Source organism: Leucopleurus acutus, assembly GCF_964270905.1.
Source record: "Leucopleurus acutus genome assembly, chromosome: 14".
NCBI classification, from domain to species: domain Eukaryota; kingdom Metazoa; phylum Chordata; class Mammalia; order Artiodactyla; family Delphinidae; genus Leucopleurus; species Leucopleurus acutus.
The window spans coordinates 16050692-16067507 of record NC_139156.1 but is presented as its reverse complement, the minus strand read 5'-3'; the positions used below and the strand labels follow the sequence as shown (position 1 = coordinate 16067507).

Below are 16816 nucleotides of genomic sequence, written 5' to 3'. Positions count from 1 at the left end.
TCTACCTTTCTCCCTTTGATTGTGTCTGGGAGGCTCCTGCCTTCCTCCCGCTTGCAGTATTGTGTGTCCAGTTTTCACTTAGATTAGGTGAGGATGTGAAGCCTCTGAGTTATTTGAAGCACAGAGACCCTCAGCTGGTTAGGATATTCGATTTGGTTTGCTTCAGAAATGTTTTGAAATCCAGCAAGCTGAATAGACAGGGGAGTAATGTCCGAACATCGTAGGTCCACGATGGAGGGGAGATCAAAAGGGGATTTTTTTTTTTTTAAACCAGAAGACACCTTGGTAGCATCTGGTCCAACCTCCTCATTTTGCAGGTGAGGAACTGTAGGCCCCTCTCAGGGTCGCACAGCATCAGATGAGAAGTAGGGCCCCTGGATCCAGGATGCAGACTCTATCACCGTGGGGTGGGCATGGCTCCTGCCTGTCCGGGGGTGACTTACGGTGTGCCAGCTCAGTGTGGATGGAGTTCAGGGCTGTGGCTCTAGGACTCTGAGCTGACTTCGGCTCCAGGAGTAGCATGGTTAGAGGAAAGCCTATTGGATTAGGAGCCAGAGACTTGAGCTGTGTGATCACCCAGCACCCCTTCCCTTCTAAGCATCAGTGACGCCTTCCAATCATCGCTGGGGTGTGTACATTCATTCACTGAGTCTCCTCTTTACTTTTGACACCAGAGCGCGCCACCCGCGGGTAGGAATGCAGGCCCAGGGGGTAAGCACGGGCCAGGAAAGCGCACCCACCACCACTGGTTATTCATATTTCCTGCAATTCCAGTGAGGTCTGGCAGTAGCACCTTCATGAACACGAGTTGGGTCATTTTTAACTCTTCCGCAGTTCACGAGAATATACATTTCCTGGGTGACTTTGATTTTCAAGGCTCTCAGACTGGTCGGCAGATCCTCTGAATTCAGAGTGGAGTTCTGTTGTGTTCCTGCAGCTGGCGGGTGTGTTTTCAGTGCCCAGGCAGAGGTGGATGGGGTGCAGCAGACGAGTGAGACAAAAAAAGCCACACGGCTGAGTCACCGAAGATGACCAGGAGACTCCCGCCAGGTGTTTTGGAGAACTGGCATCCCTAGTGGAGGTGGGGGATCCGAAGGGCCAGGATCCATAAATGAAGACTTGGGGCTTCTGCCTTGCTCTCCATGTTCTTAGATGCAGGAGAGTGGCCCTTATTGAGGATGTTAAAGGGATTTTTGGAGAGTGTCAGGTTGAAGTGAGTTTCCCCGCTGCATGTTGCACGCTTCTGTGCCCCCGCAGAGACTGACCGCTTCTCTGCCCTCGCCTCTATAGCCTGGGATTCTCCTGGAATCCTGCAGTGTTTCCCTTTCCACATCTCTGCTTAGGATTTTCTCTTTGGAATTAGCTCCTGACTGAGCATCTGTGTTATTTGTTTAGTGGAAAGAAACATGTGCATTGCCTGGCTCTTCCTAGTATGGTGGATTTACAGTGTTGTGTTAGTTTCAGGTGTACAGCAAAGTGAATTAGTTATACATACATCCACTTTTTTTTAGGTTCTTTTCCCATATAGGCCATTACATAGTATTGAGTAGAGTTCCTTGTGCTATACACCAGGTTCTTATTAGTTATCTATTTTATATATAGTAGTGTGTACATGTCAGTCCCAATCTCCCAATTGATCCCTCCCTCCCCACTTCTCCCCTGGTGACCATAAGTTTGTTTTCTATATTTGTGGCTCTACTTCTGTTTTGTAAATAAGTTCATTTGTACCCTTTTTTTTAGTTTGCACGTATAAGTGATATCATATATTTGTCTTTCTGTGTCTGACTTCACTCAGTATGACAGTCTCTAGATCCATCCATGTTGCTGCAAATAGCATTACTTTGTTCTTTTTTTATGGCTGAGTAATATTCCATTGTATATATGTACCACATCTTCTTTATCCATTCCTCTGTTGATGGACATTTAGGTTGCTTCCATGTCCTGGCTATTGTAAATAGTGCTGCAGTGAACGTTGGGGTGCACGTATACTTTTGAACCATGGTTTTCTCCGGGTATATTCCCAGGAGTGGGATTGGTGGGTCATATGGTAGTTCTATTTTTAGTTTTTTAAGGAACCTCCATACTGTTCTCCATAGTGGCTGTATCAGTTTACATTCCCACCAACAGTCAAGAGGGTTCCCTTTTCTCCACATCCTCTCCAGCATTTATTGTTTGTAGATTTTTTGATGAGGGCCATTCTGACCCATGTGAGGTGATACCTCATTGTAGTTTTGATTTGAATTCCTCTAATAATTAGTGATGTTGAGCATCTTTTCTTGTGCTTTTTGGCCATCTGTATGTCTTCTTTGGAGAAATGTATATTTAGATCTTCTGCCCATTTTTTGATTGGGTTGTTTGTTTTTTTGAGATTGAGCTACATGGGCTGTTTGTATATTTTGGAGATTAATCCCTTGTCAGTTGCTTTGTTGGCAAATATTTTCTCCCATCCTGAGGGTTGTCTTTTTGTTTTCTTTATGGTTTCCTTTGCTGTGCAAAAGCTTTTAAGTTTAATTAGATCCCATTTGTTTGTTTTTGTTTTTATTTTCATTACTTTAGGAGGTGGATCAAAAAAGATCTTGCTGTGATTTATGTTTAATGCAGAAAAACTGTAGGGTGAGATCTTGAATGTATTGCATCCCAAAGGACAAAAAATAGAACCTATTGTTAAGATATTTTTAGATTTTTTTCCCTGCTGAATTATGCTGGGGGGAAAAAGTCTAAATTTCATCTATATGATCCCTTTCGGTTCTTACGCTACATGTATACTTAGCAAAATATAAGTCTGTCTGAATTGTGCATCATATCTTTGTGATTGAAATGATAATATTGCATTACCAGGCCTCACAGCTAAAATTAGAAGTAAACCTCAGATATGTGCCCTTATGGAATCAAAGTTATGGTCTATGGTTTCTCAAGAAAAGCTCTCACTTCCCATCCTTAATATCTCCCTCAAAAATCGATAAGTAATCAGGCTCCATGGAACTGAATTTTACCCATACTATAAGCATTAGGCAACAAAAAAACTTTACAAAAATACTTTTGTTGCTTCCTCCGCCATGTTACTGTTTTTAAGTAATTTAGAAAGTGCGGGCTGCGAGACCTTGCTCCGTTTCAGAAAATGAAGACTTTGAAATCAAATCTTCAGTCTATCAGAGTCTAACTCCTTGTGAAGAAGTGGAGCTGCTAAGAGGGAGGGGCTTTCCCCAGGGTCACATGGCTGGTCGGGGCCGAGGCTGAGCAGGGCCCCGGGTCTCTTAACTCTGGACACAGGGCACCTTGCCAGAGTCTGTGAAGGAGCTGGGGGCTTTGGAGCTAGGTGTCTGGGGAAGATGTTAGACTGTCCTTTAAAATCAGAGTCACTGGAGTAGTCTTCCCTGGCTTTTGGGGATCTGAGTCTTCTCCAGGCTACTGTAGTTGTCATGGCAAGGAGCAGCCTCTAGGGTCATATCTGTGCCCTGGGAGAGGCCGAGCCGTTGTGGTCTTGTTTGGAGGTGTGACTTGAGGAGCTCACAGAGCTGATTGCTGATGCTTTATTTTCTTGTCCTGGCCCTATAGTTATATCAACATGCCCTCTTTCCTGTTGCTGGAAGCCATCTGCATTTTCCTGTTTGCTGAAGGTAAGTGTTCTTGGTTGTGGGGCGAGGGTTAAGGTGTTGAGGGGTTTGATTTGCCTCACATCCTGTTGATTTTAACTTCTAAAGTTCTCGAGTGCATTTGTGTTTCTCCACTCCACGGCCACCTGCCTACTCTAAGCCCCATCATCTGGTGTTTGGACCTCTGCAGTAGCCTCCTGACTGGTCTCCTTGGGTTCACCTGGTTCCCATCCATCCTGTTTTTCACACATCAGCCATTTCAAAATGCAAATCTAATCATGTCTGGGCCCCTGTCCACTCCCATCTCCTACCTGAAACTTTTAAGTGATGTCCTGTTGCTCTTAAGAGGCCCTGCCTGGGACTCCCTGGCGGTCCAGTGGTTAAGACTTCAACTTGCAATGCAGGGGGTGTGGGTTCGATCCCTGATCGGGGAGCTAAGATCCCACATGCCCTGGGGACAAAAAAACAAAACATAAAAAAAAAAAAGGAATCAATATTGTAACAAATTCAATAAAGACTTCAAAAAATGGTCCACATCAAAAAAAGAAATTAAAAAAAAAAAAGAGGCCCTGCCTGATCTGATCCCGTGCCACCTGGTGTCCCCTCTGGAGCCCCCTCTGTCCACCCTTTGTGTTGCAGCCCACACTCCTTCCAGGCCTGCCCGGCACCCTTGCTCCCTCCCACCTTAGGGGTTCTCAGTTATGGTGGCCTCTCTGCCTGGATCATTGCCTCACCCCAACACTGCTCTTCTGGTCAACTCCTATGCATCTTCCAGCACCCAACACAGTTCCTCCTGGACCCCCAGATCAGGTCAGATCCCCCTATTAAAACCTCCTGTAGTGTTGAGTTCCTCTGCTGTGTAGCACTTAACACAGATATGAGTTTATTTCTGTGTGAATTTTTAAAAAATGATGTCCATCTTCTCCACTGGACATAAGCTCCATGAGAAAGAGACTCCGCCTATTCTTCTTCCCCACTTACTGTGTGATCTTGGCTCCCAGCACTGAGCTTGGCACATAGTAGGTGCTCAAGAAGCAGATTAATGAATGAATAATGGAGCAAATCAGTTTTCTGTTTACTTCCCACTTTGGCCCTCCCAAGTTCTAGCCCCTCTGAAATGAGATGGTAGAAAGGAATAGTGTGTTTTGTGAATCGTCGTCCAACGAGTAAGAACCAGTGGGCTGGGTGGCTGGCTGAGGCTAGCCCAGGGTCCTCTTGCGGTCTCTGAGGCTCTCTTCCAGTTCTTCCCTGCTCTGTGTTTCTGTGAGTAGGGGTACACTCTCTGCTCGTTGGCTGCTGTCACCACCTGCCTGTTCTCCGGAGCCTCAGGGAGATAAGAGAGGCGGGAAGAAGGGTGTGCTTGCCCAGCCTGCCTATCCCCTCTCCTGAAGCCATGTAGGTGCTGAATGTGACACAGTAGCTTCATGGCCAATGAATTGGGGAGAGATGAGATGTGTTTGGGGACAGGGCCCGAATGCGGTGCCTGGGGGCCCAGGCACAGTAAAGGTTCTGTTCTAGCTCATCGTGGAACTTCACCGTCTGTAGCCTGTCCAGTTTACAGGGCACTTGATCTGACCACCCCTAGGTTGTACAGATGAGGCAGGGGAGGCCCAGAGAGGTTCTGTGATTTGCCTGGGGCTGCACAGCTATCAGTAGCAGGGCTGAGATGAAAACCCGCCACCCACTCCACCCCCTCCCCATCCAGCTTCTTAGCACCACCCATTGCCCCCGCCCTCCCCAGGTAGGTGGTCCTCAGAGGTGTGGGCTGACTTGGTTGGGAGAGGAAGCAACAGTCACACGTTCATCAGCTCCCTGTTCCAAGGGGGACTTCTGCAGAGTCCTGAGGTAGTTTCACAGGGGCACAGTGGGGACATCACCCCAGTACCCGCTCCCCTGAAGGACGCCTCACCTGAAGCCTGGCACCCGCCAGGACAGCTGGGCACATGGTGCAGAGTTACATTAGCTGAGTCACATCTGTAGTGAGCGGCCTCTGGTCACGGAGCGCCTCCTCCCTCCCATCCGGGGTGATGGCTGGTCTGTCTCCATCTGGAGAATTTGCTGGTAAGATGGATCCCTTAGCTCCTGGACCCTTTGCCAGTAATTCATGGGCTTATTCAGGAAAGCTTAGTGCCTACTGGCTTTGACACAGGGTCAAAGGATGTGAGCATTTTTATAGTTCTTAATTCATTTGGCCAAACTGTGTGCAGAGAGCTGGGCTGGGCTCTGTGGAGGACAGGTGGAAGTGTTCCTGCCCTCGGAGAACTTCCGGGGGTGCAGGGCTCATGGGAGCTGCACCGCATCACGGGATGGGCTGCAGCAGGACCCCCCCCCCCCTCCAGGTTGACAAGATCTTGATGATGTCGAGTGCACTGACGCAGAAAGCCTCCCTTTTCTGGAGGACCAATTTGCTGAATTACTGAGTGATTTTTGTGATCTTTTGTTTTTGGAGTTTGGGGGTAAGCGTTGCCTCTGCTTCTGTCCCAGCATCTGCCGTGTGTTTTATGGAAGTGGAGGATTTTTTTTTCTATAATTCAGTCTACCGTCTGTGTTGTAGTTTATGTCTTGTTTCTCCCTTGGTGGCAAAATGGCAGTGGCGGACTTTCTTGGACTTCATGACATCTACTTACTTGTCTGACAGCTTTTGACTGTGGAGCTAATGGCTGGTTCAGCATTTTGGCCTAGAACCATCTTCTACTCGAGTAGAGATTAGGGGGAGGGCATATCAGGTGAGCAGGAACTCAGATACGGTCGGGGGAGAAGTAGACACTGGTTTAGTTTGTTTTTCAGGGACTAGTGAATGTAGAGGAGCCACAGAAGGTGGAGCTGGGACCAGCCAAGGGGGTAGTTGCTTAATGCAGTGGTCCCCAACCTTTTTGGCACCAGAGACTGGTTTTGTGGAAGACAGTTTTTCCACAGACCCATATGGAGGGGGATGGTTTCGGGGTGATTCAAGAGCCTTACATTTATTATGCACTTCATTTCTATTATTATTACATTGTAATATATAATGAAATAATTATACAGCTCACCATAATGCTGACAGGAGGCGGAGCTCAGGCGGTAATGCGAGCAATGGGGAGCGGCTCTAAATACAGACGAAGCTTCGCTCACTTGCCTGCCTGCCGCTCACCTCCCGCTGTGCAGTCCGGTTCCTAACCGGTCATGGACCAGTACTGGTCCATGGCCCGGGGGTTGGGGACCCCTGGCCTAACCTCCAGGGGGTGCTGCCAACGAGAAGCATGCCCCCCAGAACCTGACATCAGTTTTTGGTGTCCTCCTCCTGGTCACCTTCCTGGCAGGGGCAAATCCCCCTGAGCCCAGCTTCCCCGTGTTGTGTGATTGCTACCCCACCCCCACCCCCGCCTGGCTCGCTCTCCCTTACCTCTTTCCTCGGCAGTCCCCCCCACCCCATCTCACATTCCTTCATCTGCCCCATTCCTGGCCTGTCCGGCTTCTGGGCTTTGCCCACCCTCACTTTGTGCCACTGTGCTTATCCAGCGGACATGGACGTTTATAAGCATCTACATGTCTGCTTCTTCTGACAGTGACCATGCACAGTTGGCTTTTCAAATAATCCCTCCAAGTGGTGCCTCACTGTCTTCAGAACTTTCTTTTTTTTTTTTTTTTTTGCGGTACGCGGGCCTCTCACTGCTGTGGCCTCTCCCACCGCGGAGCACAGGCTCTGGACACGCAGGCTCAGCGGCCATGGCTCACGGTCCCAGCCGCTCCGCGGCATGTGGGATCCTCCCGGACCGGGGCACGAACCCGTGTCCCCTGCATCGGCAGGTGGACTCTCAACCACTGCGCCACCAGGGAAGCCCATCTTCAGAACTTTCATCGGGGTTGGCTTGCTGTTCAGCACCTGGCATGTTACCTGCCCTCAAAGTTTATTTTGCAAATTGTTGTTGGCTGCTCATATGCCATTATTACAATTTTACTGGGTATCACATAGAAGAAAAAAAATGTATCCACAAACTTTCTACCCCAAAACTTTTTAGCACTTGTTCATATTAATTGCACTGAATGAATGTATCAGTGTTTACTGAGAGTTCTATCTCTCTGGATATTTGTTATCGCCATCATTCCTCTGAAACAAGTAACATTGAAGGGAGTGTCTTGGTGCACATTTTCCCTTCTCTAAAGTTGTTTTTCCTTTGGATCAATTCCCAGGTGCGATACTGTGGAGCCTAAGCGCTTTGATGACTCTTAATTCATTTGGCTAAATTGTTTTCCAAAAGGGTTGTACCAATTTACAGTGTCACCACTGGGAAAGCTTTTCCTGATTTAATCTTTCCCCAGTTACATTTAAATTTAAAACTTGATCATCTAAGTTTCACATCTAAAAGGGTATCCCACTGTTTGAGTTAAAGTGTTTTGTCACCTGTTTGAAAATTTTCCTTGTGCTTTTCTATGCATTCTCTTTGTTCTATGAATTGTCTGTTCATATCCAAGGTTAATGTTTATGGCAAGATGCTACACCCCAGAGGGGCACTCAGTTATCATGCCTACCCAGGGACGAACCTCATCAGAATCACAGGCTCTCTATATCCCCCCATATATCTTTTAAATTTTTCTCTTCAAAACACCCAAATTTAAATGCAAAGATACCTGATAGAAGTGGGGCAATTGGTGGGGGCGGAGGGAATTATTTATGTTATCCATCTGGTAATTTTTAAGATACAATATCATTAAACTCTTTCACATTCCTGTTTTCTCTCTTGTGACCCGTTTGTTCTGGTCATATAACGTGGAGACTAAGACTCCTCCCCTCTCTGCCTTGTAATGACTGCTTCTGGTGTTTTCTCTCCTAGTGCCCCCATCCCTCCCTCTTCAGGAAGTCCACGTGAGCAAGCAGACCATTGGGAAGATTTCAGTCGCCAGCAAAAGTAAGCCCACGTTTTCCTTAACCCTCCAAACACCTACTTCAGCCTCTGTGTGATGGACTCAAGAGAAGCCATGTTACTCCGGACAGTTTCTGCCCCACTCCTGTCTTCTTTCATGCTGTGGCCAGAGTTATTTTCCCCGAACAGGGGCCTGACCAAGTTCCTCTCCTGGTTAAAAACCCTAGGAAGATCCCTGTTGCCGAATTTCTTGGCCCGTGCTTCAAGGTCTTCTGTTGTGTGACCACCATCTACGCAACCAGCCTCGTCTGCTGCCATATTCCTTCTCTCCCTCCCTGCTCGTCATCCCCTCCACATGCTCAAGCCACACCCGCCCACTCCTAGGGACCCTGCAGTCCCTTCCCTCCCTCTCTGGTGAAATCCCCCTTGCACGCTGCTACCAGGTGGCGCCTTCTCACTGGTGCTTCTCTGACTTCTGCTCTGTTGCATCTTCCTGGTGAGGTGATAGGGTGTGGACTCTGGAGCCACACCTGTGGACAGTTTGATTCCCGGCTCCACCACTTTCTGGAACTTTGGCCTTAGGAAATTCCTGAATTTCCCTGTGCCCTGCTCTCCTTATCTCTCCAATGGGAATGCAGATTGTAAATCTGTTTAGGGGTGGGGGTAGGGGGCTAGAGAGCTGATAGCTAAAGAGTACAGGGTTTCCTTTTGAGGAGATGGAAAATGTTCTAAAATTGATTGTGATGGTGATAAATACATCTTGAATATACTAAAAACCATTGAAGTGTATACTTTAAATGGGTGACTGGTATGGTATGTGAATATTATCTCAATATAACTGTTGAAAAATAAAGAAATAGTATATCTCAAGGTGGTTATGAGAATTAAATAAATTAGTACATATAAAGTGTTTAAAGCAGCACCCGGCATATAGGAAAGATGCAGTCAGTGCTGGTTATCATTACCTAGACTCTTGGGTAATGCAGTCATATGAACCAGGGTGCCTGGCTGTGTCCCAGACAAGATTGTGACCCCTGAGGGCGGGAACCAAGGCTCTTGGGTATCCCTCACTGGCCCAGTAGCCCCTCCTCTCATACGGCTCAGTTAGTGTTGTTGAATTAGACTCTTCCATTATTACACAGACTTTCATGAGTTGTGCTCATGGTAGGTGGGTGCTCCCTGCTGCAGAGGAGGGCTGCCTCTGGCCCAGAATTTCTCCAGTGTTATTTCCCCCATTGGGCTTAGAGGAGCTTGACCCACCACAAGGTTGTTTCCGTCTCCACTCTGCTTTGGGAGTAAGATCTTTTGGGGACCAGACTGTAGGGAAGCTGATTGTCACCCATTCTGTCCCCCTCTCCCCTAGTGATGTGGTGCTCGGCTGTGGCGGACGTCCTGTTTCTGATCGATGGCTCTCACAGCATTGGGAAAGGGAGCTTTGAAAGGTCCAAGCACTTTGCCGTCACGGTCTGTGATGCTCTGGACATCAACCCCAGGAGGGTGAGTGCAAGTCTCGTTGTCTTTGTATGAGGGCGTCTTTGGCTGCAAGTGACAGAAATTCTGTCTTAAGCAGAAGAGGTCATTTACTGGCTTGTGGAACCAGGAAGACTAAGGAGGTGAATCCTGGTTCTAGGCACAGTGGGATCCGGGGACTCGATCCCTCTCTTTTTCTCCTCCTCTCCATTTTGCTTCCCTCTGTTGGCTTCCTTCCCAGGCAGGTTTTCCTTACATAGCAAAGTTGCCCTACATTGTCCCTCAAGGTAGTCACCCCAGGAAAAAGAAAGTAGACTTCTTACCCTATAGAGCTGGCAGCAGTCCCAGGGAGGGCTCTGATTGGACGGGCATAGGTCACATGACAATCCCTTGACCAATCACAGAAGTCAAAGGGAAGAGTTTGTCTGGCCAAACCTGAGTCATGTGCTTATCCTCATTCTTGCAGTGGGGATGAACACTTGGATTTCCCACTAGAAAGAGAGGTTGTGTTTGCAGAACAGTGGGAAAAAGAAAGCATGCTGGAGACAAAAACTATAACTGCCTCTGAAGACTAGAGTCGTAATATGAAACACAGCTCCTACCCTCTCTGTTCACTTGAAAGGAACAGCTCCTGCCTAATCAATCCAGCCAGTATCTTCATTTCTTGTTCTTCCTTGTTTCAAATAGCAAGTCTTAAATGTCAGCAGTGCGCTAGCTGTGGCTCTTGTTGCTAAAGGGGCATTTTGGAACAACTCAACAGAAAAACAGGCAGTGAACACAGATAGTTCCCAGAAAATGAAACGTAGATGGCCCTTTGACATAGGAAAAGATGCCCAACCTCACTCAATGTAATAGCAAATCTCTGACCGATATACCATTTTTCACTTAACTAGATTAGCAAAAATCCAAAGTTTGGTGTCGTGCTCCATTGGCAAGTCTGTAGGAAACCGGTGTTCTCATGCACTGCTGGTGGGAATGTGCAACCTCTCTATAGAGGAATCTGTAATAACAGTGTCTATCAAAATTACAAAGGCTGGGACCCTTTGACTCAGTATTTTATTCTACAGATACTCCCACAGGTGCAAAATAATGCACATATGAAGTTATTCATCGCAGTGTTGTTTGTAATTGTAAAAGATTTCAGGCAACCCAAAGGCCTGCTCACAGGGGACGGGTAAATCTATTATGGTGTCTTCATATAATGAAACACAGGGCAGCTTTAGAAAGTAAATGAGGAAAATCGCTGATGTGGAAAGACACCAAAACAAATTGAGTGTAAAAATAAGGTGCAGGGTTTCCCTGGTGGCGCAGTGGTTGGGAGTCCGCCTGCCGATGCAGGGGACATGGGTTCGTGCCCCGGTCCGGGAAGATCCCACATGCCGCGGAGCGGCTGGGCCCGTGAGCCATGGCCGCTGAGCCTGCGCGTCCGGAGCCTGTGCTCTGCAACGGGAGAGGCCGCAGTAGTGAGAGGCCCGGGTACCGCAAAAAAAAAAAAAAAAAAAAAAGGTGCAAATGGTATGTATAATGTGTTACCTTTTATGAAAAATGGAGATGAAGAGAGTCTATGTTTGTATTCGTCTGTATGTGCATGAAGAAACTCTGGAGGGCTTTGTAAGAGGCTAAGAGCAGCGGTTTCCCATTGAGGGAGAGGGTGGGAACTGAGCAGATGGAGCCCAAGTCCAGCGGGAGGCCCATCGGTATAGACGTCTTTATATTTTATGGATTTTGAACCACGTGAACTGACTCAAAAATCAAGTAAATTTAAGGAGGGCATTTTGGTCTGGAAAGCTATAATTACTTGAATTAGGGGCTAGTCACATACAGGTCGGGGAAGAAAGTGGTTTTCCAAGATGGCATTCCTGGGTTAATCCTAGAAAAACTTCTAGGATTTGGGAGCAAAATAATGGCTTTTAACGAGGGCCAGATTTTCTCCAGAATGACATGTCATTTGTGGAGAGTGAGCACATTACCCTGGACCTCAGGCTGTCTTGCATGGTTATAGCTGACATCATTCCATCGAGACATGAACAGCCTGGAAGTTCCAACCGTGAAGTCAACCCATCACGGACCCTCAGAGGGTCAGGGCCAAGGGCAGCTGAATCTCTACCCTCCTACACACAGGGCCCTGATTTTGAAAGGAAGTGATTCTCTATGAAGTTTCACTAATTTTTTCATGGAGGAAGAGCCATAAAGATCAAACACTGTTGACCTTGGCATGGATATAATATGTCCTGAAATGGGTGGCCTGGAGACCCCAGCGGATGGCAGGTTGGAAGGGAAGAGTTGTATGGATTATTAGAGAATGTTTTACAACTGAAGAAACAGGCTCAGAGAGGCTAAGTGACTGCCTAGGGTCACACAGCAATCTTAGAAGAGAGCTAAGCTTGGAAGAACTGGTGCTCTTGACTCTCAGCCCAGGACTTCACATTCTGCTGTCGCAACCACGTAGCACGTGGACAGCAGGCAACATGGTGGTGTGTGTATGTGTATCTGTGTATGCGGAAGTGGTGGGTGCTGATGGAATTCAGCATCCTCAAAGAGAGGGTAAGAAAACTATGACAGAAAAGCTTGATGGGTGATGCTGTTGGGAGCAACTGTCTCAACACACAGGTCCCCAGATTTCAGGGAATTTAATCTCAATGTTGCCAAACCACGTCTAGAATGTGGCATTTTTTAGGTTAGATATTGGCAAACCAGACGGTGCCCACAGCAAGGAGACAGAACACTGAGAGGCCTGGACTTTTCCATGTGAGGGAACCTGATTATCATTTTCATGGGAAAGAGGGTGCCTAGCGGCTCTCTTTTATTAAGAGGACATAGTCTGGGTGTTGAGGGAACTGTATTTGGCTTGTCCTGAGAAAACTTTCTCACAGCAACACCTGTTGAGCAAAGGAGTTGGGTGTCTATTTCACGAGCAAACGAGAACCTCCACCTCCAAGCTGCTCAGACTCGATGGAATTGCTAGCGAAGGGTTTTTGCATTAGGGTGATTTCAGATGCTTCAGTCTGACTTGTGGCTTCAGGTTTTGTGTGTTTGCTGCTGCATTTTGGTGTCATCGTCTTATCGCCATGTACAAGAGATTTGATTTGCACCTAATTTTACTTTCCAGGAAGAAATTTTTAAGTAGCTATAAATTAAGGCTTTTTATGGAGGCTCTGTTTTGGATTTAAGGTGTTTAAAAAGTCGTCCTCTCAACCCTTAAGCTGAGAAGTTCACTTCCTGGCTCTAATATAATGATTGCAGCAGAGTGATTACAGTGTGGTGGGAAATCTGGGCGGGCTTGCTTCTGAGCGTACAGTAAACTGAAGATAAAAGGTAACTATTTTGCTCCCAAACCACCAATTAAATTAAATGCCTTGACTACTGACTCAAGCTGTTTCCATCTTGTTTTGTTTTGAAGTTGGCTCCTTCCTGTTTAATTTAAATAAATACACCCAGCTGTTGGTCTCAAGGGAGTTTTTTAAACTAATTCATTCATTCACATGGTTCCAAAAAAAAAAGACATTCAATGAAAAATATCCCTCCCAGTCACACATTTTCTATTTGCCCAGCCCCGTCCCCCTGCTGTCATGAGCGTCCTTACAGAATCGCTTCATGCAAATATAAGCAATATGAATATATATTCTAATTTTTGCCCTTTTAACACAAAGGGTAGCATGCTATACACACAGTTTTATCCCTTGCCTTTTTCTCTTCACATTATCTTGGAAGTCTTTCCATATCTAGGTAGATAGGTAATATAGGTCTTAATATAGGCATATACACTATATCATTTTTTATAGCTGATTAATGTTCCATTGTAAGGATTTACCAAGGTTTAGTTAACCAGCCCTTATTGATGGACATCCACTATTACAAATATATTGTGAGCCTGTAAATATGTCATTTCACACACGTAGAAGTATATAGCTGTAGGATAAATTCCTGATAGCCCCATGCATTAGTAATTTTCAATAAATATTGACAAATTTCTCTCTATGGATGCCATAATATTTATGTTCTTATAGCAGTGTTTGAGAATACTGGTTTCCCCCTGCAAACATTGTATCTGGCTTTTTGCTACCTCTCAGTGCAACACGATCAAGCGTCTTTTCTCATTAAAGAGCCGTTCTGTATTTCCTGTTCTGTGATCTCTGTTCATAGCCTTGGCCCATTTTTCTGTTGGATTGTTGTCTTTACACATATCAATTCCTAGACACTCTCTATATATTGGGGAAACTAACCCTTTGTCTCTGACGTGAGTTGCAAATAACTTCATTTTGTCTTCATTTTTTGGTTGTGTTATGGTATGTTTTGCCCTGTAGAAGTTTTCTTCACGTAGTCAGATTTATCAGTTTTCCTTTACGACTGCTGGATTGCAAGTCTTTTCTACTTTGAAGTTACGAAGGAGTTCTCCCAAGTTTTCTAGAACTTTTATGGTTACATTTTTGACATTTCAATCTTGAATCCATTTGCAATTTATCCTTTATTCTTTTGCAGATGGCTATCCAGTTGTCCCAATATCACTTACTGACTGTACCATCTTTTCCCAGTGGTTTGAGATGCTCCCTTTATCACATGCTAAATTCAAGGGAGATTTTAAACGGGTCCCTTTTCAGAAACTCCTTCCTGAGATTCTCTACTACTCTGCTTTCCGGTATCCCTCTCCCTCACATGCCCACCCAAGACTTAAATTTCTTCCTATTTAAGATTCCCAACAGCTCCTCCTCAGAACTTCCTGCGGGAGGAAGGTCCAATGGGCTGTGCTCCCTGGAAGCAGATGCAGCTGGCCTGGTGTGGCCAAGTGCTTTGATCGGCTCCCAAGCGCCAGGCCTATTAAGGGATCAGCAGTGAAGGAACTCACAGAGCAGGAAAAAAATCAGCGTCGTTGTTTAAATATGAATCACTTGGCCCATTTGCAATCTTGGCCAGAATCGGGGTTAATTGTGAGAATAGTAACTGAGAATGTAGTTTCTCCGGGAGTTGAGAGAGCCAATGACTAGGTGCAGGGGTTAGGCCCTCAAGAGGAAGCTTCAATGTTTAAACCCTTCTCTGCTTGACACACACTAATCTTAAGGATCCAGGGAATGACTTTACTCAGTTTCCCTTCTCCAGTTTTGTAAGGCATTGGATTTTCTCCCATGGCCTTCTGAATGAGGATGCGAAATCAGGACTCGCCAGTGGCTCTCACAACCTCCGCTACAGAGGAACTTCAGCTCCAATAGTGCTCGTCTCCGATTAGGGAGCTGCTTGTCCCCCAGTCTGACTGTGGCCTGGAGATCTGGCCTTTCCCTAGCTTGGCAGGAGGAGGCCTGGAAGGGCGGGCCCCCCAACCAAGGATGGGTGTGTGGAGGCTGCGGATAGCTTCTGTGACACCCCTGGTTGGGGGTTTAGCTGAAGTCGTGTGCTGGCTGAGAAGGTGATCGGCATAACAGGCTTAGTGAAGATCACAGGCACCAAGTCCAAAGGCTGCGCTCCTATCTTACTAGCCCTGGGCCAGACCTGTATCCTCTTTGTTTTAGTTTCTCCAGCAGTAATGTGGGTAGGAATAGCACCTCTGTGGGTTAAATGTAATAAAGAGTTGAGAAGGCTTAAAACAGTGCTTCCGCCTGGGAGGCAGTAAGTGTGAGCAGAGACCCTAAAGCTCACAGCTCCGCCAAGAGAGCTGTCGGAATGGGGGTCGAATTGGTGGTGGTCATTGTGGAGCATGGGCAGATGTGACCGTCTCCTTCCAGATTGTCTTTGGAACCTTCTTTTAAGGACATGAGAGAAATACCAGCACTGGTATTTGTGAGTGGGCAGGAGGCAGCGTCGTTAACCTTTCTCGTCCCTTCTTGCCTCTTAGGGATGTTTGTGTCTTGACCCTGCTCTCGGGCCCCAGGGCCCTCTGTCTCCCACTGCAGGTCAAGGTGGGAGCCGTCCAGTTCAGTTCCGCCCCTCGTCTGGAATTCCCCATGGATGCGTTTTCAACCCAACAGGAAGTGAAGGCAAGAATCAAGAGGATGGTTTTCAAGTAAGTACGATCAGATGATCAGATACTGCCGTGGTTAGGATGAAGCTAGCTGCTCTCAGAATCGTCCCTTGAAGGGTTGGGCCTGCTCTTGACCTCACAGAGAGAGAGGCTGCGGCCCGACTTCTGAAAGCCCAGCCTAGCACAGCAGGTGATAAGAATTCCTTTCTCAAAGCTGCCCCTTATTACATGATAATGTCCCAGGTGGAAACTTAAATGCAAGTTAAAAAAAAAAGATTTGCTGTTACTGTGTGTGGCTGTCAGAAAGGGCTAGTGAAGGTGGAGACAGGTTAAGAGCATGAGGTGGTAGGAAGAACCCTGGGTCCTTCTCCCAGTTCTGTCCCTGGTGACCACACAGCCAGGAGAATTCACCATGCTTCTTGGAGCCTCATTTTTGTGATCTAAAAAGAGTAAGTGGTCCTCTGTTACTGAGAGCACTTTAAAAATGATGCATTTCTGTTTGTGTGCTCATACACATATACATCCTATAAATATATATATATGTAATGAGTCATAATTTTACTCACAAGTCAGCTGATGTGTGTATATGCACATACATATATGTGTATACATATATTTTATGTATAATTTTTTTTTTTTTTTTTTTTTTTTGCGGTACGCGGGCCTCTCACTGTTGTGGCCTCTCCCGTTGCGGAGCACAGGCTCTGGGCGCGCAGGCTCAGCGGCCATGGCTCATGGGCCCAGCCGCTCCATGGCATGTGGGATCTTCCCGGACCGGGGCACGAACCCGTGTCCCCTGCATCGACAGGCGGACTCTCAAGCACTGCACCACCAGGGAAGCCCTATGTATAAATATTTTATATATGTGTCTTACATACATACACATATACAGCTACATGGATATAAATGTGTGTTATACACATGCATGTATATACATGTACATACACACAGTGTTCTTCATA

At 46.6% G+C, this 16816-nt stretch overlaps 1 protein-coding gene across 1 annotated transcript in view; it reads left to right on the top strand.

Moving 5' to 3' along the window:
• Positions 1 to 16816, top strand: part of VWA2 (von Willebrand factor A domain containing 2) — a gene marked incomplete at its 3' end in the record, with an annotated part of 55576 nt that overhangs the window by 5704 nt on the left and 33056 nt on the right. The window contains 4 exon segments of the mRNA XM_082854451.1: positions 3556 to 3617; positions 8405 to 8479; positions 9798 to 9931; positions 15787 to 15896. Coding sequence (XP_082710577.1) covers positions 3556 to 3617; positions 8405 to 8479; positions 9798 to 9931; positions 15787 to 15896 — 381 coding nt within the window.